The 25,289-nt window shown below is 35.4% G+C and overlaps 1 protein-coding gene across 4 annotated transcripts in view; it reads right to left on the bottom strand.

The window, feature by feature from the left end:
• The window catches only part of C1H8orf34 (chromosome 1 C8orf34 homolog), a 150,624-nt gene that overhangs the window by 39,004 nt on the left and 86,331 nt on the right, over positions 1-25,289 (bottom strand). For all 4 annotated transcript variants that reach the window (XM_066563775.1, XM_066563776.1, XM_066563782.1 and 1 more), the window contains exon 8: positions 14,292-14,427. In XM_066563775.1, the coding sequence (XP_066419872.1) occupies positions 14,292-14,427 (136 nt within the window). The remainder of the gene's footprint in view (positions 1-14,291; positions 14,428-25,289) is intronic.

Raw genomic sequence — 25,289 nt, 5'->3', positions numbered from 1 at the left:
ACACATAGGTTTAGAAGTTACCTAAAAATTACTATCTTACTAATGCTTGATGGACTACTTCAGCTTTTAACCAAAGCATTCTTTCAGCTATTAATTATTTTAATGTGAGTCTAAATTTGATACCTGATAGCCAACATTTTTTCCCATATCTGTTTCTAGTGGGATTTTTTAGCTTAGAGGACATTGTTTCAGTTATAGTAACCAGCCGCATGTTGGAGCTTCAAGAGCTACAAAGCAAACAGCCTACAGGTAAATATTTCAATTTTCTTTAACCCCAAAATGCATTCCAAGAAAACTGTTAAGGACTTCAGGACCAAGGCTATTCTGAATAAACTCTATAGATTTAGTGCAGAAGCATTACACAGGGTCTATCACTACAAGCAAGCTTGTGGATATGTGAATCACAGTTCTCCTGCTGGTATGATCTTAAAAATATGATTCACAGAATGGGTCAGACTGGAAGAGACCACAGTAGGCCATCTGGTCCAACCTCCCTGCTTGACCAGGGTCATCCTAGAGCACATGGCACAGGGTTGTGTACAGATGGTTCTTGAGTATTTCCAGTGAGGGAGACTCCACAACCTCTCTGGGCAACGTATTCCAGTGCATGGTCACCTGCACAGGAAAGAAGTTCTTCCTCATGTCCAGGTGGAACTTCCTGTGCATCAGTTTTTGCATATTGCCCCTTACTCTATTTCTTGGCAACACCAAGAAGAGCCTCGATCCAGCCTCTTGAAACCCTCCCTTCAGACACTTGTAAACATTGATAAGGCCCCCTCTCAGTCATCTCGTGGCTGAACAGGCCCAGCTCACTCAGCCATTCCTCTCAGGAGAGATGTTCCAGTCCCTGCATCACCTTTGTAGCTCTTCACTGGACCTGCTCCATGATCTCCATGTCTCTCTTGTCCTGAGGAGGCCAGAACTGGACACAGCACTCCAGTTGTGGCTTCACCAGGGCTGAGTAGGGTTAGAATCACCTCCCTCAACCCACTGGCAATGCTCTTCCTAACGCACCCACAGGACACCATTGGCGTGTGCGTTAGGATGTGGCTCATGGACAGATGTTGTCCACCAGGACCCAGGTCCTTCTCTGCAGAGCTGCTTTCCAGTAGGTCAGCCCCCAGCCTGTGCTGGTGCAGACGATTATTCTCCCCCAGGTACAGGACCCTGAATTTGCCTTTGTTGAATTTCAGATGGCTCTTCTCTACCCATCTCTCCAACCTGTCAAGGTTGGATGCAGGACAAATTCCTACCTGAGAACTCCTCCAGTGCACTAAATGTAGACATACATGATGATTCTCCTCTATGTCAACACTGTTGTTCTATGACATTCTTAAAATAAATAGTTAGAGAAACTAAAGTAAATTTGATGTTACAGCAGAATACTAGAATTAAAAAAATACCAACATAGTTCACATAATACTTCTTAGGATTACATGGGATTAATAAAAATAATTACAAACATAGGTACTTTCTATTATCAGGGCTTAAGGAGAAGGCATAATGTATTCTGAAAATGAAGAAATGGAAATGCTTTGGATACCTCATAGTGAGATATATGCCCTCTAGTATTGGTTCTTTGCATAGACTACTGATTCAAAGTATGTGTATTAATAATTGTCTTGCACTAGTTTATAACAGAGGCTGTACTTTAGGAAATTTCTGTGCCAAATAAAATTCAGAGAGTAATTGTCACTTACAGATAGAAATTTAGATTATATTTAGGTTAATGCTTTTTTCACCTATTCTTCCAGAAATATGTCACTTAAATAACCAAAATCCCATTCTATTCCTTCCTAAAATGAACCAGCAGAAGGGTTATCATTTTTAGACAAAATCTCCTTTAATCCCAAATAAACAACTACAGGCAAGAGTTATATAATTAATGCACATGTGGCTGGCCTTCAAATTCTGGTACATAGCTAAGGACTTCTTTTTATTTTTAAATGTAGCAAACTAGAGCTGGCTAACTGTGTTCAAATTCTGATGTTCCCTAGAGGTGAACATGAACAGAAACTGAAACTCCACTTGAGAAGAAAGGTTCCTGAGAACCTGCTATTTCAAGAAAATACAAATGCTTCTGCTGACATTTTAGTAGTGAAGAAAAATTCCTTCAGGGGCTCCAGGACAGTAAAGGGCACTCTCCAAGGAGGAGGGGGGAAATTGCATGTCTAAGCACTGCAGCTCCAGCCATTCTCTCTGCTTTGCCCTGTGTCAGCTAAATTTTACTGAATCTGAATAAACAGTGTAAAAAATTTTGGTTTCTGTGAAACATTATTCCTGAAAACACACATTTAACTGGAAAATTCCTGATCTCCATTGCTAAAGACTCAGTCAACTTCTTTTAGCTGAATACAGTGAGAAGTAGTGGAAAGTTTGGTAAAAAATCCTTAAATCATTCAGCAAAAAGAGCAGTAAAGTTGTTTTCATGATCAGCCAAAACTGGTGCATATTTTTAAGAGCACAACAACAAAGTTCTCTGAAAAACAGAGGTAGTGTCATGTTTGAATTAAAATCTTAATTAATGAGATTTTTACTTGTTGTGTCACTTATTTTCCTTAAATTATTTCAAAGTAGGTTACCCATTCTCTTGAAAAAATCCTACCAAATACTTCCATGATTTATAGTTAGTTTCTTTATGAAGCAGTCATTGTTTTAAAAATTCTAATATACATTTTATAAGATTAATGAATATCATGAACTTATTAACAAAAGAAATTTATATATATATAATAACATGATGATGTTCCTTTGTCAGCAAAAGGAAATTTTAATCAGAGATGAGAAGAAGGATAAATTTGACTTATTTGACTTCTTTTTTTTATTCTCCAAATCACCTGCTTCCTTTCTGTAATTTAAAACTTCACATCTACATCTAACCTTCTCTGATAGCACTGGAATACTGATTATAACTCTCCTAAGACAAATACATAACTCCAGGGAAGTTATAGCAACAGAGATCAGACAACAAAAGCTCTGAACGGCTCCACGCGCTTTTAGGTTACATTGAATGTTTTCTTGCACCTTTCCCTAGCAACCTCAACACCAGTAAGAGTATTTCAAGCTTCATAATCATCTGTCCTGACTTGCCTATAATAATGAGTTTACTTCATTCTTTGTTCCCAAACATACTGATCCAAATTCTGACCTCATGTACCTTGACTTACTGACTCCACAAGTTCTGCACTCCCTTATACTGCTGTAAAATCCAAAGCTTTTTCAGCACCTAAATATAAAGCCAGGAATTTCTGACTTACTTCATTTGTTTTACTAATGTCTTTTACAAATATAAAAATATTAAAACTGTGCCATAAAAATTCCTATTGTATTCACAGGTACAGAGACACAAAGATGTCGGTTTTCCAGTACAGACAGTACCAATTAATATAATGGTAAAATTATATTAAATAAATATTATTTAAAAATATATAGGCAAAAGTACTCTTTCTCTGGTAAAACTCCTCATCAGCTTTAGCTACAGACACTACCTTCTTAATGAAGATTAGATTTTTAAAAAAGTTTATATGATTTTTAGATCACTGAACTGTAGAAGAAAAATGCCTTAGATCCTCTAATGTAGGATTGAGAATTTGTTGAGCAATGAAAGTGGCTGCCACCTCTGAAGCAACAATAGAAAAGCTCTGCAGCATGTCACCTTGTTATATTAAGAAATCAGTGCCATAGTTTCTGTTTTCACTCTACACTAAAATACAGGAAGCATCTGCATTGAAGAGAAACAAAGCATGAGGACTACTGGATTATCCTGCAGAACATTACCTAGGAAGGCAGACATTTCCAATATCAAACTATAAGAGCACACAAATAAATACAAATATTTAGTACCATTTCTAAATAAAATGTAGGAATACATGCTTAATGATACAATCAGCATGCTTTCCAATAGACATTTATAATTTCTTTAAATCCACTTTAAAGAAGTGATGCAAGGCCATCAGGCCTTGCTGTTACTACCAGCAATTCTATTCATGTGAGACATACAGAATTTATATTATTTGAGTTTCACCCTGATCTAAGATACATTTAATCTAAATTAACTTCCTTTTCACCAATACCATTCAAACCACAGTCTGTTTCTTGCTTTTGCACTCACTTTCTTAAGGACACTATCTCTCAGTGCTTAAACATCAGAACACAGAGAATTACTTGAAAATTCATAAAACCAGTAGTTAAAAATGGATTTTGGTTGACATTCATTCTCCTTTTGCAAATTAAACACGCTGTTTTCCAGTCACTCTTGGAGATTTTTGTGGAAAGTTTCCACATCACCAATAGTTAATGCACAGCATAATGTTTTCAGCTGGTAATACAAGAATATACACTTGCTGAGCAAAACCTACACATTGACACAGCCTGCAAATTAATCTTTTTTGTGTGCTGCTTGCCTTTCCAAAATGTCTGAATGCAGGTCTTTGTGCCTTTAAATAAGTACACTCTGCAGTTATTTCTGAAGAGAACCAAAAGTGGAAATATATTCCCCAGAGTAAGGAATCCATAAAGAGACTGAATTATCTAATCCTTTTACAAGATGGGGAATTAGGCCATTCTTATGGCAATCTTTTATCTGCTTCTGGCTTCAAACCATTATCTCACAGGAGAAAAATTACAGTCTTTGTCAGTCTTTTCAGACTTAACACTCTTTCTTCTCCTGTGAACCATTTTTCCTAGGACTTGTGAAAGAGTTTTGTGTGTGAGTGTGCATTTGTGTCTTTAAGAGCTATATTAAACTGCTATCCAGAGCCTCAAATTATGACCAACAAGCTTCCTCAAGCTCATGATCTCCTGGCTTCCTCCCTGTATCTTTTTCATCCAGAAGAAACTTCTGTGGCTAATATACATCACATTGTTGTACAAAAACCAGAAAGAATCTCGAAACATTGCCATAGAGAATTAGCTTGCAAAGCACACATCAAAGAGAGCAAAGGAAAAGAAGGGAGAAAAGCTTGGTAAAGCACTTGTCTTTTTAAATTATTGAGGGGGTTAAATGGGTTTTGTAGAGGAAAAGAGAAAGACATGTCTTGACAAGATCTGCAAATGAAGGACAGAATGAATCGGATGTTGCCTTCCCTTAAATTGAGACAAAGCAGAATAATTTTCAGGACCAGCAAAACAGTATTAATTTAATATTCAAATGTGCTCTTACTTCCTTCAGTTTTACAAATCAAGACAAGGACATTAAAAAGGCCTAAAAACATCCTTTACATCTACGGTTCTTAGAATTTCTCTGAAGCAGTTTCAAATGTTTGCAAGTGCACCAACCTGCTCAAACCAGTTTTCTCTTTAACAACCAGCCTGAAATAAAAAAAAAACCAAAAAGCAACAAAACAGGTACCATTGAACAATAGTTCTAACAAAAGATGATCTAGTGACATGCCACAAATTCACAGCATCTTATGCTGCATTCTTCCTGCATAACCAAAACCACATAATAAAACCCTGTCAGTTAAGTCACAGTAGGGCTATCTCCAGATAAACTTGGTGCACTGACATGTTACCCAAACCAGATTTATCATTATAAGGTGTATGTGTAATATGTAATTCACATGTACCTAGTGCTCATGTTTCGAGTCTAAGTCTATTTTCACTAACATGTAAACACTTATCTTTCTTCAAACAAATGGAATTTGTTTGAAGAAACATTATTTTATGCTCACTGACAGCTTTTTAAGTCAAAAAAAAAAACAAGTCTACCTCACATGTGCATACAATAAGGAAATAAAATAGCTCTTAAATCTAACACAGAGGGAAATACATCATCTGAAAACACTGGTCTCCTCATAGCTTATTATAATTTTTGATAAAAGATGATATTTTTATTATCACAGTATTTTGTGGAACTTCTGATAGGACTGAAATTATTGCTTGGTGAAATTTACCAGGTTGGAAAAACATGTAAAAAAAGAGGGAGGAAAGTAGTCTGATCTTTCTGGGATTTCTGTCTAAGCACTTCATGTAAATCTCCTGTCTTGTATTGCTGCCTTCCCAAGACACTGTTAAGATTTTGAAAATAGAGAGACTTTGACCATTCTTCCAAAACACAATTCATTGGGAGCTTTCCATGAAATTAATTGAGGTTTAGGATTAAAAATTATACTATCTTGTGCACTTCAGAGGTCAAACTTGGATCCATGGACTCAAAAAAATAATTTGAAATCACACAGATATTTTCTATTTAGCATACAGTAAGATGTTCCAAAGAAACACATGACAGTGAAAGAAAAGGCAGTGTGTTACTCTTAAAACTTAGCAAGTCAGCCTACGAAATCTTAAAAAAATTATTTATGGTCTTTGACTCTGATAACCATGAGCGCCAGTAAAAACATTTTCTGAATTATTTTCTTCTTCACTGTTTTTCTTTTGTTTTGAAAGCACAAGATACCAAAGTGCTACACCACTTCAGGGAAGGAAAGATAGAGTGATTTATTTTTGCTGTACTTAGCACTTACAAAATCAAAAGACAATGAATACACTATTTTGGCTATTTATGCATCAAAGATGGGCAAATTAACCCCTGCCCAAATGCAACCCATCGAAAAAGCAAAGTGAATACTTACTTTTTAATTTTTTTTTGCCACATCTTTTTCTTTTCCCATAATTATTTTTGTTTTTCTACTTTATAAGAAGCTTTAACTAGCCAAAAGAAAAATATGGGGTTTGTTTTCAATTTTCCAAAGTGAAAGGAGATTTTTAAAATTTATAAAGCAGTACCATATGGAGGTTAATTTACTTGTTTGCCACTATTAAAAGGGAAAATATGCAAATAAAACATTTTGTTTAGGACAAAGTCTGTGAAGCTGGCACAAACAAACATGAGGAAAATTCAACTCTTTTAAACAAGAGATCCAATAAAACTAAGGTTACAAAAAATAGATAAAGGAAAAAAGAATGTAAAATAGTGACATGAGTAATCTGGAATGTTTAGTACTTTCTGTCCTATAATAATAGCCACTTAGAAATAGTACACAGTCAGAAAGGTAATATGAAATGCATGACAGAAAAGAAAAAAATACATGTATGTAATCAAGAATTTTGATTTAAATTTGAAGACATAAACTTCCTCAAAGTCTGTACATGAACCCTAATCACAGAATTTTCCCTCCAACATTCATTCTGTACCAACTACCTCAGTTTGGAAACACTTTTCCCCCTTGGTACTTTGAAGTAATTTGTTCCCAGGTTTCAGGAAAATTAACAAAGCAGAAATTTCTGCCAGAAACTGACTCACTAAGCTGGGCTTACCACTACTGGGCAGACATACAAAGACTATTCTTTATGCAAATACATGTACCAAACCACACATATACCTGTGCCTATTCCCCAGGATTGCATCACAGTGTACAGAGTCAAATAAGCGATTATATGGAGAACTTGAGAGGTTACTCTTTCTGAAACATCTGTGTATTATTGATTATTAATATTAGAGTCTATAAAGAAAAACAGGGAGTTATTTTATATCCACTGTGATCAAGTTTTGTTCTAATTCCATTACCTCTTAACACTGCAGTTAAAGGGGATGATTATAGCTCATGTAAACATACCAGAACCACCTTTAAGTTAGCGTCTGCAGATTTCCTTCACAAGCAGTTTTGACAATTCACATAGCAGCTAAGGAATATTTGCACATACAGAACTTTTCCTGCTAGAATTCAATGCAGACATAGCCGTCACCCAGGCAGCACACACTGTTACATATGGTCAAGAAAAGGGGAAAACAGTCCATGGAGTTTCAGTGCCATTTAGTCCTGCATGTATTTTCATGGTATTACTCCCTCTGAGGTGTCTGATGCCAGAATGCTCAGTTTGTGAAAGAAATCTTACAGCCTGACTTGAACAGCAGTAGTCTGCTAAAAACAGAGCAGAAGCATCTACTGTGATGGCTTAGTCTAATTTGGCAGAGCATAAACCTAGACCAAGTGCCAAAAAAATGTACCAGTAGCAAAAGTTACATCCTTTCTTCTGTTGGGACCTATGGCATCTCTAGAGGATGCTGGATGTTGACCCTTTTTCACCCTACCTGATCAGCCTCTATTCCAATGTTGCATGGTGCAGTATCCATTCCCTGACACCTTTCCATCCCCAGTTCTAGAGTTATTTTGGGATTATATGCCTGAGCAAGGTAGGAGAACCCATCTCATTTCAAAACACAAGTCAGCCATACCAGTGGCTTCTGTTCAGGGAACACAATGACACTGAGAGCAGACTTGTCATAAACAAGAAGGAAGGGATCTTGTGCAAAGTGGAAGTTGAGGAAGCTTAGTAGGCTTCCTTTCTTTTCTTGAGGAAATCTTCCAGGAGCCTACCACCATTGTCTGTTTTTTAAATGTAGACTTTAATCAGTATTTATGAACTTCCTCATAAAGGTAATTTCATTAAGTTTTCTCTTTGGTGTCTGAAGTTTCAGGAGTGTTGTCTGGGGACAGTGTATACAGTAAAATAGCTTTTTAACAGCAATTTTTTCCCTCTTTACAGTCATCAGCTTTTCTGCTTTCGATAGTTAAAGTAGATTCACTTGGTAAGCTTCAGACTATTTTCTTCACAGCTCATTACCAAGTTTTCCAACAAATGCTTCTTTATGACCTCAAGTTTCGTTAGTATTGTCAGAGCCTTGTGGCACTGAGATAAAGCACTTCCATACAAATGCTAAGATTATAAAACAGTTGAAGCTAGATTAATATCATGGAATTCCCCAGCCAACCAAATAATTCCTGTTCTTTTCTAGAGATATATGGTGGCCAATTCAAACAACAGTTCCATAGTTTCCACTATTAATCTGAAATTATGTCAAATTATAGCTGGCTTCATTTCTTTTGTCTCCTTCTCTGTAGGTTCCTGGCTGTCAGGGCTCTATGTCATGAAGATCTGCTCAAATTCCATTGACATATTGCAGAGAACTAATATGTGATTCTAAATTTCACTTAACACCACATAGTTTATATGATTATATCCCAGGAGGTAGTGGAGACTATATTGTAGGAGACCAAACTTTAAAAAATCGAAATTGTTGAAGAATAGGTTACTGGTAAATAAACAAACTAACTTGAAGACTGAAGGACAAGACATCTTAAAGGTGTAAAAGTCAGAGATGATGAGCATGGTAAGGTTTCACAAGCAAGGCAAACTGGCATGAGAATTTTTGAGCACTTTCTTCAAACAAAGTTTTCCAAAAATATCTATATTGGCAGCACGCACAGAGTACCTCATTTATTCTACATTAACTGCTCAAGGATACAAGTTCCTACACTTGAACTGTACTCCACATCCCAAGGATGAGAGCAAGAAAAGCTCCATTTCATTTTTTTAATGTATAGATGTACTTTGTTTGTTTATATCTATATTTTTTGATTCCTCTAGTATGTTAAAAGGCCTCACTATACTGTCCTTTTGCTTTAGCTAATCTTAAAATATTAACTAAAACATTGCATCTCAACCCTACATTTGTATGCGCCTAGTGTTCCTTCCTAACATTCTTGTTCAGAAGCCTTCAAGCTTGTGGCACAGTATGTTTTCTATAATCCCATTTCTTTTTTAATCACATGCAACCCCTTTTTTTGTATTCTATTGATGTTAAAAAGAATGAATGCAGCCCTTGCGCTATTAAAAACAAAAAGCTTCTTACTTTCAGGAATGCATTGGCAAGACTCCACAAGAACAAGATTTAACTTTTGAGCATGGCAGTGGGCATACAAGGCTAATGGGTGGTCCTTAAAAAAAAAGAAAAAAGAAAAAAGAAAAAAGAAAACCCCCTGTAATTCATTCAATAGTACATTAATATTATCTTTTACCTTATGGTTGATTAAATTCTTGCAAAACGCTCAATGTGCAAGTCACAATGCATATCAGAATTATGGAAGTGGTGTTTGGCTTTTACAAATTGTCATTTAAATATCTATTTAACCCATACAAGTTTTCTTAATATGTGGAAATGTCTTATAATTCATTGGCCAAACCTGAAATGCATTTGTTTTTCCTGTATGTGAGAAAGGATTCACAAAAACATGTTACAGAATGAGTCAGTCTATTTTATAAGCCACTCAGAGCGACTGTGCCCTTGGACAAAGAAAGAATTATTATAAGCATTTTACTCAAATAATCAAAATCCAGACCCATTTTAGTAGGAGTGTCCTTCCCAATTTTTCAGGCTAAATAGAAAAAAGCAAACCTTCCAAATACAGGATGGGGGTTTTCTGTAGCCTTTTTTCTGTATCTCTAAACCTTGTTTTGTTCCACCTTGTGAATGATGTCACCCCTTTATTTAGATGACTTAATATGCTACTTAACTTGCCCTGTAGTCCAAGAGCAGCTATGGGAATAACATTGTTCTGGTAGCTGCTTCCCCATTTGAAAAACCTCTTAAAGTTGTTATCCATCTGCATTTCGCTCATCGTGTGTGAAACATTTATACAGAAAACAGTAAGCTCTCTGTTTCTTACAGTTATACACCCAACTACAAACCAATTTATACTCCAGTAGAATTAACCCTTCCTTTAATTTCTCATCACCTTCTGGGGACTTTTTTACAAAGGTTTGTTGGGATCTTGGTTGTTTTGGGGGGAATTTTTTTTAGTTTGTTAAATCATAAGCTGTAAAAACCAATTTGGTATGATATCTTGAAAGAATTCTCCATTTTTATTTCCTGAATGTCTGGGAGGAGAACTTTACCTTTTTTAAAAATTACAGACCCTGTCTGTGATAACTATCTACCTGTTTATTATTTGAAGATGATTGGTGAAATTATTATGATTAATAGTTAAATATCAGTTTCTAAAAAAAGTTTGGGAGTTTTATTCTAGTTCAAATAATGTCAATTCTGAGTCTCATTTCTTATGATTCACAACTGAGTTTGTACTTTTGTCTAAGAGACTTAGGGCAAGTGAGAAAATTTTCCCAAATGTAGTGTCTAAACATCATTGCAGGTTTTCTCCACAATATAAACTGGATTTAGTTTGTCTTGCAACAAAATTGGTTTTTATCTCTAACTACAGTCACTTCCATTTGGCATTCCTTTTTTGTGGTACAAAGGGAAGGAGCTATACTGGCTCCTTTACAGACTAAATGAAGTCTGATCACAAGTATCTCAGCATGGAGGAAAACCATTGGTTTAGTCCATTCTTCTCACAAGTCATTGCTCTCATTGTGGGAAGCTCAAGAAGCCACAGAAATATAAGATATATAGCTGCACCCTACAGCAGGTGGTTTTACAGGGCATACAAAACGAAACCAGCACTATTCTCAGGCTAAGGTAACCTACACATAGCCATAGACCTGTTCACTCTAATTCTCAAATAATGAGGGAGAGCTAATGATCTATGGCAAGAAAATGTCATCCTAGAAGCAAGAGCATCCAAAACTAACACACTCTTTTAATGAAGAAATAGGGTGGAACTTCAATAAGAATAGTCATCCTTTCCAAGTGAGATACAAAATATTAAGCCAAATTACTTAAAGCTAGTACTGAAAAACTCCTTCAATTGTTTAAATAAACATCTCTCAGAAAAGCTCCAATATATCCAAGAAAGCAGGAAAACTTCTGAAGGAGGTATCATAGAAACTAAATTGAGTGGTGAGTAATGAGAGCAAAGCATTTAAAAAAATACATCAAGGTTGAAAGAAATCAATTATGCAAATGCATGAGTAAAATTCAACTTTTTGTATGAGCCAAGACATATTTCCTAATATTTGGAACTTCGCCAATTAAATTTCAAGTAAAAAGTCGCATTTCTCCTAACGACAGCCAAAATACCTTCAGCAAACCTAATCTGGTAATCTGACTTGACAAGGCCTATTATCTATACAACACGGCTGCCATTAATAGCTCAAATCATTTCAAATCACCTTGTACAACTGAAAAATGAGTAACAATAAGAGGAAATACACCTATTTAATTGTAAACAAAAGCATGCATAACAGCTTTTATTGACTTCTTTTTAAATTGTATTCAAACATGTCTACAATCAAATCACTAAGTATTTATATATACACTGTACAGCACATGAGACTAGTTAGAAAATGGTATGTGAAAACATAAAAATATAATTTCTAAAACAAATTAATAGTCTAATAGGTTCTATATTTTGACCTTACATTAACTATTAGCCTTTGTCATAACAACAGAAACAAAGGCCAACACTGAGAAACTGATTCAGTGAGATGATCTAATTTTATAGCACAGTGTTTTCAATGGCTATTTCATTGACTAACAGACAATCTCATTGCTCTTGAAATCAAACATGAAAAAACTGTCTTCATGTCTTTGAAGCCACTTGTTTCATGCAACTATCTGTACCCCCTACTTCATCTGCTGCAAGAAGGTGCCAGACTAAATCCCTGTGAAGGTACTGAAGAGAGAAATAATTGCACTAATAACTGTCTTGATGAGAGGAAAGGTGTCCTCAGTAAGAAGGAAGGAATTCTCCAAAAGAATGGGTAGACTTTATCACCTTGAAGAAAAAAATGCTAGCTTCCTCACTACTGAACACAACTGAAATACTAGTTTGTCTCTTTTGAATTCCCTTGCTCCTAAAGAGATGGTGTATTTTTTAAATTCCTCCAAAGTTTAAAGAAACTGCTAAACTGCAACAGGAGTAAAAAGAATCACAGTCATGAAGGTATCACCCAGTTCCTCACCAATTTCCTTAAACACCGTAGGGAAATCATTGAAGGTGCACAGGCAAAATAAAGCATTGGTTTGCATTCTCTGATAAGTGAAGTGACAAAAGGGATTTTGTGAGATCTTTCTCTCCCAGCTCATTTTATTTTAACGGGCAGAATCGTTTATTACATGCAGTTAAAGAACAATACCAATAGCCAAGGTTGCTGGGTTTGGCTCAAGATCTGAACCCTTTGTTCCCTGGTGTGCAGGACTGAGAGAATATATAGTATCTTGGCACCTGCTGTTAGCAGCTACTTAAGGGAATTCAAAATTTAATTAACCTTCATAGTAATCCATAAAAGATGTTATGTAAGTTCAGAACTTCAGAATTTAGAGAACTTAAGGTTTCTATATTCCTTACTTCTCTACTTAATCCATGGACTATGGATGCTGGGTGAAAAAATGTGCCACGCTTTCATGTTAGGTAGTTGTTTGGAAACATTTTACAACATAAGCAATTTCTTTGCTTGAATTGGGAAGAATTCCATGACTTGCATGTTTGCTCTTTTCTTAAAGCATAAGACCACACTGCTGACAAGCAAAACTCTAGAATTACAAGGCCATCCAGTCACCGCTGCTCTGACAGTACTGTGAAGTTCCCTGAGGCTCCACAACCCTGCTAGAGATGCTACTGCACGAGTGATTCAGTTCTGTCTGTAGTTGTGCTTCCAGAGCATCAGAAAATGTCTTGAAGCATGTCTTATATGTCTATATAAGAGCTTTAGAAAAGTAGTAATTTAAGAGCAAAATGGGGAAAAAAGTAGGAAAAAGTAGGGTGGCATATGGCCAAACTTTTGACTTAATTTCACCACAGGTTGCTTTTTATTTACAAACGGCTAATCCGCTCTCAAAGTACACAATAGAGCAGCCACTGGCAAAGGCAGGCAGATAAAATTGGCATGCCTCTATATTGTTCTTGCTAATCTGAACCATTAACAGAAGGGTGAGAAGGCTAGTTTTGTCATTTAAACAGGCTTAAATCCTTTCTCCAAATGAGCTTTTGTCTACATAGAAGAATTCATCCAGGAAATTTAAGGGGTTTCTGTTAGTGTTGCATTCTCGAGTTGACTAAGCTACAGGAATACTAACCTGTTTATTTGGTCTTCATACTGTAAATGCAAAAATTTTTGCCAGCTGTCAAAACCAAAAGGGGTTCAACCTGACTAAATTATTTCTCAGAGGTGAGACAGGATGAGATTATAAAGTGCTCAGAAGCAACTATTTGAAATCCTGAACTGCACCTGTGCAACTAAATCTCCATTTATACAGGTGCTTTTCAAATTGGATTTGAACCCTTAAATTCCCTGATTCACCCCCCGAAAAACCACAGAAGCTCAAATAACTAATGAAATTCAGAGACGGAAGGGCTCAAAATAGTTTCAAGCTGTGAAGCAAGACCTAAGACTAACTATGTTCTTTGATTCACTGTCGATGCGACATATCAAGCATAAACATAAGTTGCACAATTCAAATGCCAGAGGTCATAGGGTAGCCAGTACCTAAGTAATTATTTTTTTTTAGCACAGGAGAGGTCATCACCTGGTCCTTAAGCACAAAACACAGCCAAATACCTGGAGGAAAAAAATGTATTGGTTAGCATGATCTGGTTTTGTTTCAATTTTACCTGGCACATCTTGCACATATATTCAATGTGACCTTTGCTTGAGGCTCAGCCGTATGAGCACTTCGAGTTTGATTGAATTTGCTCCCAGAAGACACCACACTTGTTACTCCTTCCATTCTGAGATCATCTAGATCCTCTGCAACAAGACAGAACAATGGGATGAACACATGATTAAATTGTGCAGCAACAAAGAAGCCTTACCTGTAGAATCACTAAAAAATGGAACTGCTCAAAAATCAGGAAGAAAACAGTTACTTGCATACTAATAGGAAAAGACATTTGAGAGCATTTTTATTTTTTATATATTATCACCGTCTTATAAGGGGTTCCTTAAAAAATATTCAGTATCATTTCCACATCAAACCATGCTGCTTATTTTAAAAATCTTTATTTATCTGGTTCATTTTAAAAAAACATGTCATCAAGAGATGCTGTCCAATAGCTCTATTTGACACTGGACATAATGAAGACAAAAATAATTTTTTTAATGTATGCTATTTCTCTGTGGTTTTTTTCATCATCTATTCACCTAGCAGTGAAACAATATTGCTAAAATAAGCGTTCTGCTAAACCCACAAAATATGAAATGGACATATATATCACATTGAAAAGGGACCATAATATGCACACTTAAATCTACCATATTCCTGTAAGATGGGCAACTCACAATAAAAACTGAATTTTCAATGACAGTAAAATCATTCACATTTTGAAGGAAGACAGAAGAGGGTCTCAGAGAATTTTTTTTCCCAAGATGACACTGGAATAGCACAGCTCAGCTGGACTGTAAATGAATTCTCTTGGTTTACAGTCAGGCCATTCTTTCGAGATTAATCTCTATATTTTTTGCTAACACAAAATATTTTTTGCTAACACAAGTTCTCTATGCCTCATGTATCTATAAAGCCAAATTTTCAGTTGTTTATAACTTGATTAGACTCTAGCTGAAATGTAAACAAGCAAAGTACTGGCTAGCTTCTATTAAATGATCATATACTGACCATGTAACCATTCCAAGTGCTGAGTGATGTATGTGGTTTATGGTACACAGTATGCCATCATCTGATTAAAATGTCTTTCAGATATTCTATACACATGAATTTTCATATATTTACATTTACAAAAGAAACCTAATGTTAAAGGATCTGAATGAAGCAGGAAGTAGAAAAAGATTTTAAATCCCAATATCAGATAGAGAAAAGTGACAGAAAACTTTAAAATCAAAGGAGGCTAATTAATTGAATTAATTAGAATTTAAAATACACAAGTAGTCATTATAAACCCACAGTGGAGAACCAAGCTGCTTTTCATACACAAATAAATGAGATACAACCCCCCAAATCTCTACCCAAATACTTCTGGTTGTCCTCTACAGTTCATAGACCCTACTCTTACCACGGTGCTTTAAACTTCGGGCAATGTGGCCAGATTATCAGGATTATGTCCTGTTAACAACTCTTTTGGGGAGACATGGATTTTAATAAGCAATAGTCAATAACAGCTAGGCTAAACTCACATGAAAAATTTGTGACCAAAGTTCTTGAACTACATTTTCTTCTCTGTAATGTTTTATTTTACTGCTTAAGAAAACTTTCCTCCCCACCACCACCCCCTCAGCCAATTTGTTGCCTTGATATAAAATGACAAGTGTAATGAAGTTTCTGGCATAATTTTACACCATTTCAACACCTTTTCCTTTAAATTTCATGTATGGTTAATACACAAACTAATTCAAAGGACCTGGAAGGTTATATGATAGAAAGCTATGAAATCAACCACCTATGAGTCATTTCAGAAAAGGTATTACATATTTGGAACACATTATGTATTAAAATAAATACAGTTTAATTGTGCTTTAAAGAGGTGTGAGAAGTTCCATGCTTTTTAACAGATGTAAACCACTGGATGAATTACAGCTTAAAAGAAATTGAAGCATATGCCTCAGGTTTTTCTCCGACTAAGCAGATGTGATTTCTTTAAATAAGGTTTTCAACTGTTCTCTGCTTGATTAACTTTTGGTTCTCTGCTGCCAAGTGTTTCGACAAAGCAATGATATAGGCTGCCCTCCATGATACCTTTTATATTTGAATTTGGATTTCAAACCCATGCCTTTTTTGTCATTTTTAGTCAACTACTGGCCTTTTTCTCTCAAAAGAAAATTAAGTTAAACTTTGTGCAAGAAATGTGGATTCAAGAGCTGCCTGTAGTAGTAGCCAATAGACAAGCAGGCAGAATAGTATGCAGTATTGATTGGCAGATGCTGTTAGAATAACAGCAGTAATGTGCATACAAAATGAAGATTTAAAATACCAAAAACCTACATCATATACAACTGTTATTTTTCTCAAGGAATTTTAGTTGATTGAATTCAACACTGGATGGAATTTGTCCACGGAAAACTACAAAAAGCTGTTAATAATACAAGTAAACAGGGAAGTGTAACTCCATGTACAAAATCCAAATAATAACTGCAGCATTTGATTTAACTTCATTACTGCACCTCTGCATCGACATGGAATGATTTCAGTTTCTTCTGGATACCTCAGATTTACAGTACAGATACTGAACATTTTCTCACTAAAGCAACTGGGCTTTGAGAAGCTGCCTATTTTTTAATATCCACAACTTTGGATGGGAATTTTTGAGATGGTAAGCAAGTTTATTTGCCATCTTCCAGATCAACCCCATCCATCACTAAAGGCTTTTAATTAAAAAAAACCAACCAAAACCAATAAAACAACAAAATCTAGCAGCAGTAAAACAATGAATCATACAGAAATTTTAGTGCTAAACTCTGAGTGTATGTGTGCATATTGTTCAATAATTCATGTGTGTTTTGCAGAAAAATATTTGATCACAAATAAGAAAGTTATTAAAATAAATACAATCAGTAAATGCAATAGTGCTTTTTAAGAGTTAAAAAAAAGAGCTCCAAAGCTTCAGATGCTTCTATCAGAAAGAACCAGTCTTAGCAAAATAGGATTTCATTAAAGAGTCAATACAGTAACAGGGTCTGGACATTGAATCTTTTCTCTTTTTTTGTATTCTTTGCTAGACCAGCTAGTGATGATACAGCTGAGTGGCTCCGTGATTTTATTGAGCAGCAATGAGGTAATTCACAGAGAAAAGCGAGAAAGAAAAGCCAAGCTGGTGACTGCTTCTGTCATGAAAGAAAAGAATACAGTGAAAACTTCTCAAATCCTTACAAAATTGTTATCTATCTTTGTATAGTGATAAGCTGAACGTTCACATAAATGAAACAATCTCATTTATGCTAATAAAAGTTTGCTATTTTAATGTATGATTGTTCACTGTATTTCTGTGCTTTAATGTTCACTGTCTGCTATTCTCTAGAAAGGGCATGTGAACACCCAGCTTCAGTCCTACGGAAATTTCGATTAAATATGTTCTATGTGTTAAAAAAAATTACACATGAACTAAGCAAAAAGAACCTTACATTTTCCTCAAATCAGCAATTTACCAAAAGGAATTCACACAGCTGCAATATTTATGCTTTGCCATAGCAATACACAAAAATACTTGGAAGTGAGATAAAGATCAAAAGTGTAATATAGCAGAGAACCAGATGTTTTCTAGATTAATAATAATGCTGTGCTAAGCTTAATTTGTTGTGATTTTTTCCTATAGAAAACTTTCACCAAAAAGGGGAGGGGAAAAATGTTGCCTACTTCAACAAAATAAGAATATAGCCCAACAACAAGGTCATGTTTTTAAACAGGACATTGTTCACGATTATTTACTTACTTTCTTTTTTGGAGGAAGGATGGGGAGAGGGGAAGGGGCACTCACTAGTGCCAAGTATTCCAGAAACTGTGCAAGATTGCTTATTGTCTTGGGATGACAGATTGTGGAATCATCTTACAAACACAAGACTTGCACACCATTCACACAGAGCTCTTCATATGCAAAACTTCTATAAAATACAGTGAAAGCTTAGTTGCACAGAGGCTCATGTAATCAGATATGTTGTATTGTTGTCTATGATCCAGTCACTCTTGTCTCCTTCCTCCATTATAAAACATGTGGTAATTTTCCAGGAGTACTTCAAGAAGTATAAGGTTCAAAGCTGGAAAAAGTCTATGGCAGCTCAGTTTGTCTGTTCAGTCTAATACTAAGAAAAGCACTAAATGTTTTCATGTGAGAGTAAAAATTCAGATAATGAATTCTGATTTATATTCTCGCATGCCAACAGGCAATCCTGGTGCATCAGTAAAATAATGTCTCATTTGTTGAAGCAATGAATTCCTCAGGGTAGTGTTCTTACATTGTAGTACACATTGATGTATTCCTTGTACATAGCCTAGATTTGTCGTTGGCATTGTTGGCTGAAGCACAGACTCTTAGTATGCTCTACTAATCTCATTTGAAAACAAAAAAAGGCCCCCCCAACCAACCAAAAAAAAAAAACAAACGGCCAAAAATAGAACAACAAACCAAACAAACAACCCAAAAAACTCAAATCAAGAAAACACTACTGCTGATAGAAGTTCTGCTTGTGGAATCTAAGCAGCTTTATATGTCATATTTTTACGTGTCTTAATATGTTAACCAATCCTCTTCATTTTAGATAATTTATCTTGTCAGATACCAAGAGATTCCAACAAAAAACCACATTAATGCCTAACAAAATATTGGGCCAAGCATGAAGTAGGCTTCTAGACAAGGAAGAATCCAGAACTTAGAATATCTGATGCTCCACTCCTGAAAAAGATATTTTAAATATTTGCTTCAACAGATGCAAAACTGGAGTTATACTCTGCAGTACTCTAACTGCAGGACATCTCATTTTGTTTTTTCAATGTCATGGAGCAGACAGTGCTGTTAGTCTGGTACATATGTTCTAAGTAGATGTTTTTCCATAAAGATCTTCAAATACCAGAATTTCACCTACCTCAGACTCATGCCATAGACTTTTGATACAAATATCAGTCTAAATAAATACATCAACAGACTTTCACTCCTTAGGCATATCCAAGGTCTTTGAACACAATGTTCTGAAGACATCCTACTTAAGAAGCATCTCAAGTTGACATAAATCCCCTAAACATTTGTGCTTTCCCTGATGGCTGCACAGAAAGCCAACTGAAACATGATGCTGCTGAGTCCTTGAGTTTGCACATTTATATCTACTTGTATCAGTTGTCAGAGCCAATCTAGCAGAATCTCACTCCATAGTCCAAAAACCACAAAACCAACATGGGAGTAGGGAAAGCAGCAATGTTTCAGCTACTGAAATATAGAATGAATCATTGATTTGAGTTCTCACTTTTAATCAGCAAGAGTGAAAGGAATCTTTCTTCAGTATCTCTCTCTTCCTATTTTCCCCTATTTGGGATTGGAATTAACATAGCCTTTTCTGATGAAGATGTTCTAGTTTCATTAAACACTTCAATATCTTAGAAAACTACATGAAGGACTGGCCCAGAGGGCTCCTGCTTATTCTCCCTTTTTCCACAAGGTGTGATAGTTATTTTTGACTGAAAACAAGTAACTGTAGTTAAGACTAATGGAACACTGACTTAAGAGATGAGAGCATCTCTAACTGCAGTGCAGGGGCTTCAGAGCACATTATGGTCTCATTTTATTTACATGAGAAAGTCTATAATCACAGTTGAAAATTGACATCACAATTGAATTGGCATCGTGCTCTCTTATCATTCCCCTACTGGTAATCCAAGGATCTAGCATCACCAAATAACCACTACTCACCCACCAGTTCAGCAAAACTAACTGACTAAATAACTATTGTTGCTCCTTACCAGTAGGGATTTCATACTCATTGGTCAAAGTTATCAACTAGGAAGTTTCATTCAGTGCTAATTAATTATTTTAAAAACTTTATTTTTACATTAATGGGAATCTAGAATTGTTTGGAGCATTTTAATTACTTCTACATTACCAATAAGATAGAATATTTCACTTGCTACATCACATTCTACAATGCATTACTGCAATTGCTGTAACTGTACACCAGTGCTTGCACTGTAATAATATGGAATCTCTAAAAGGTCATAATGAGATAATACACAAAACCACCTGAAATTCTGGAGTTCACAAGACATCTAAAGGAATGTCTTTTAATGCTTTTCCTTGGTAAATTTTTCTTTTTTCTTTTTTTTTTCACTTAAATTTTAAGTAAAGCAACTTTTAAAATCAAAAGCAAGTTTTCATCAATATTTCTAATTAGCTCAAGTTCTAATGTCATTCATTCCTGCAGCTACAATAGTTGTGTGCAATTTGGGCCACAGTTCAACTCTGCGTTCTTAAAGAAAACCACCAAAAAAAGCTTTTTCATAATAATAGAAAAAGCCATGTTTAAATCCCTACGTTTTTCTTCAATCATAACAAACATATCAAAGCATTAGAAAAGAATGTATATTTAAAAGGTTTCAGTTTGTGGTTTTTTATTTTTTAACAAATGGGAGACAGCTGTAATATTTTGAAGTGCATTTGGTTAACATAATACAGATGTGCCTTACAATATATATATATGTAATACTGAATTTCACATTACATTATTGCTTACATCTTTATTTATTAAGTCTATTTTGAATTAAGCTGATAATTTGCATGCTGTTTATATGAAGTTTTACAAAAATGAGCTGAGTAATTCGTTAGTTCAATATTCCTCACAAAACACAGAGCCACTACAGTGCATTTTCAGCTAATCAGACAAAATATTATCCTGTTTAGCATTTTGTGAATCAATTTTTGCACTGAGTGCTGCATTCATATCTCTTTGCAGCCACAGAAGTTACTCTACCAGTCCCTTGGCTAGATTAATCTTAGCTAGGTTGTTGAGAGGCCAGTGAAAATTCATACACCTTTTGTTAAAATGAAAGTTGAGGCAAAGCATAAAAATTACAAATAATCTTATGCCAAACATTTCCAGTAACACTGAACCTTCCAATAGGGCTTTTTTTTTTTAAATGTTTGTCCAAAGATTTTTGGAATGTCAGTATGTGTGCTCTCTTTCATAAATCTACATACATCAAGAATTCCTATAGTGCAAATGTCTCTATGTCCCCAACATTTTTTTTAAAAATTAAAATTATTTAAGTAAAACATTTCACTTGTCCTGTAGAGAATTTCCTTCATGAAAGAGAACCACAATAAGAAGCTTGATGCTTATACAGCTTAAATTTTCTACTGATAAACTAGCACATCTCCCATTTTAGAAAAAGTGCCTTTCAATCAGGCACTATTGCACCTATTATGCTATAAAAGTTCCAGTTAACTTAGGGATTAATAGATGAGTGATCTCAGACTGGACAGTTTGGGCAGGCAGGGAAAAAGCAATGAAATCTCTAAGCTCTCTGTGTGCACAGGCACGTATAGCAACAGATATTTCCTATGTTATATGTGAAAGTTCCTAGGGAGCTCTAGGCTCATGAAAGTCCTGACTGAGACAGTAACCACGTAAGTAATTCTACGATAATCACCAAAGCTCTTAGCTAAAAAAAACTAGAAGAAACATACTGTGGATCTTTTCTATTGCTCTTCAACTTCTGCCCAGCTGCAAAGGGAAAACTGCCTTCCTTGTTCCTTCTGCTAACTGTGAATCCAGGATGAGAATGAGTATAGCATGGCATCCAATGACCAAGGCTCTGCCATTTCTTCCAGCCCCATCCCTCTATCAGCTTGCATCAACTCTGCTTGGTCCTGAGACAAGACCATCTGTTTTGTATCACTATTCTTATTTTGGCCAGACACTGGGACATCTGGAAGACTGCACTGTCTACACTCTGAGAAGCAGACACTGAGCTGGATACCATCAGCATACCAATGGCATCACAGCTGACAGTACATGCTCTTCCTCACTCATTGATTAAATTCATACGACTGACATCTTTCCAAAGAGGGTAGAAAAAAATTTTATAATTTTATCTCCCCAGTCGGGTCAAGCATATAAACTATCAGGTATGTCAAAAACATTCCACACATCCAATAGATTAATCATTTAATAGATTAATCATTTCAAATGTACCACACAGTTTTCCAATATATTTTTTTCTTTTTTTAATAATGAGAAGTAAATGCTTTTTAAATAAAGTTTAGGTTACAGAAAAACATGTGCAGTTGAAGATGTTGTAAAGGTGCTGTTTATTCTGTTACATTGCTTTGTGTAACCTATGAGTTCATTGTCTTATGTTTCCTCATGCTTTTGGTTTGGAAAGGAGAAAATTAGGTTTTTGGTTTTGCTGCAATGCTTGTGCAAGCATTCTGCAATGCAAGAGACAGACCTGGCTGAAATGGAAAATGGCCTAGTGGTACATGTAAATTTGGTTGCTAAACTTTCATTGAATATTGCAGGACAAATTATTGCCTAAAAATAAACCAAGCATTACAGCATGTTAGGTCATGCAATGTTAGTTCAAGCTTAGTATCTTAAACATCATAGAGACACATTTTCTTTTACTCAACACTACTTTATCTTCTCGATATGAATGACATATTTCTCCAGAATATCTAATTTCAGAAGACTAAAACCATTTTGAAAATCAATCAGAAAATTTTATCTGACAATTCTGCTTCTCAAGACACACTAAAACTAATCAGGACTCCATTGAACTCAAGGGGAATTTTCCATGACTCCACAGACTGAAAATTTATCTTAAGTATTTCAAGTTTCTGCCTTTTGGGTTTTAGCTCCTTAAAATGAGAGCTGTGAAACTCAGGTAGATCTTGAGATATCTTTAACTTTGGAGTGCACAGCAGTGGAACAGAATGTAAACCACATCCCCTGGCAGTCACTGTATTTCCTTTTCCTGTGGAGGATAAAAACCACAGACTAACCACTCTATCCACACTCTCACTGACTAAGAGGGATTCAGAGACTCTAGACTGGCACATATCAAATGTTCCTCTAAGAGCTGTGAAAAAAAGGTGAAGGAAATGCAAAATATTAGGAAGCACAATCATCACATGCTGGATGGAGGCAGCAGAAAAGAGTACATTGTATCACAGAAGATAAATTACTAATTTATTGTATTTCCTTCTCAAAGAAACCTATCTGTACTAATTTCCTAGACTGCAGGCAGTTTGACTGTTAGAAAACCTAAAAATGAAATAAAAACAAAGCCACAGTACAAACCATATCAACAGGAAGAACAGAGAAAATGAAGAAAAAACCCCAACAGCAGGAAAGACCTATTTCAAGCCAAAAGGAAACAGGCAGCACTGCACCAAGAAGAAAGTTAGGTAAACACAAAAAGGCCAAGTAATTCATGGCACACTAGCAAACCTCACTAGCCCTGAAATACTGTTAGCTCAAATGGTGGATGAATGAGGTCAGACTCTAAGGTGCCAACCTGCAGCCACTAAGGTTGCAGTTCTGTATTCCAATGGCTTGTTTCCAGTGGTGAAGTCCCATTTATTCCTGTGTTCTTACCCCTTTCTACCATTCCCAGGGATATCAGTGTTTGATTTTTACCTGACTCTGGTCAGCATTTGAAAAATATTATATTTAAGGTGGAATCTTCTGCATGTGTGTTGGTAAAGTTGCAGAGCTGCCTTGGCACACTGAGGGTTCAGGTATTAAGATCCATCTAAAGGAAACAACAGGAGCCTACAACTCTGCCTGAAGAAACAGAGGAGGAAGTAGGATCACCTTCTCCAAGAAAAACAAGATTTCATATTCAGTTAGGCTCAGCTCTTCCCCCAGAGCCATAACCTTAAGGGATAAAAGCATCTCGTATTTAAGTAACACTAACAAGTCAGAATATGAGCATGTTTATCAAAGCATCAGTAAGAAAAGAAAACAAGATATCATTTTTACATTAACAGAATGATACCTCATCTGCGACTCACCACTGCTGCTTTAACAACCTTAAAATTTAGTGCAATTTTGCTTCTTGCTTCTCCCAAGACACAGAAGTTTTTTAAAACTGAGTTTCTAAGAGAATATTCATGTCTTCAGAAATGCATTCCTAACATATTACCAACATATGATTCTTAATATTATGTGTTATCACATTAAAGATACAATTTTCCATTTTTCAAAAAAAACTATTACACATGGCAAGTAATCATTGCCTTTTATTTTTTTCTTATTTAACTGAGCAATGCCAAGCTGATAAAATCTATTATGATTGAACTTGAAAATAAGCTTGAACATGAGAAGCAGACTAAAATCAGGCTTGTTATCAACACAGTGTCTTACCTTCTTATCATCTTTTCCTCAGCTGTTCTAAAATCCCTGAAATATGGTAATGTGCATAAATTAAATTATATCTGATATTATGATATAGTTTTTTTGAATGAATGCAGACCTAATGGACAAGTCTTGATATTCTGAAAATTACCATAAATTAGAAAGGTGATCCATAGGCTCAAAAAAATTTTCAAAACTTAGAAATTTATCCATTTCCAAATTACAGATACAGATATTATACTGAAACTAGTGTACACATACATTTGATCCTTCATAAAATTATTTCATATCAATTAAATTGCATTCCTCCAAATTCAATGTCCCTTAAGTTTCTCAAAACTCAAGAAGCAGTTTGTAACATCTGACAGTGAGTACTTTAGCATATCCACAGAAACACTTTTCCTCAGCTCCCAAATGACCTTTCCAATTATCTAGGTAGAATCAAAGTTCCTTCTCAGATAAGCACTTCAAAACAAGAAATTCAAGAAGCTCAGAAGGCTGACACAACTTCCCAACACACCAGTGAAAGTCCCCCATATGATTAATGTTCTATTTCTTATGGAGCATTTCTCCATGTGAAGATTCAATATGATGTGAATTCTTGCCAAACTGTTCCTCATCTACAAATTATAAATTATGGCTAATATAAAGAAATCAAATCCATATAATCCAAGCAAATTCTAAACAACAGGCTATCAGAAAGATAATTCCCAAGTCACGGGTGGTATAACTACAATATTTATAGAATTTGGAAGTTTTAACCAAGAATTTTAGGTTCCTTAAGCAAATACATTATTCAAGCCATTTCACCAATGCTTTTGAAC

This window comes from Molothrus aeneus, chromosome 1 (assembly GCF_037042795.1).
Source record: "Molothrus aeneus isolate 106 chromosome 1, BPBGC_Maene_1.0, whole genome shotgun sequence".
In the NCBI taxonomy this organism is placed as follows: Eukaryota; Metazoa; Chordata; class Aves; order Passeriformes; family Icteridae; genus Molothrus; species Molothrus aeneus.
The sequence above is the reverse complement of the archived record's forward strand: the minus strand, read 5'-3'. Positions and strand labels throughout refer to the sequence as shown.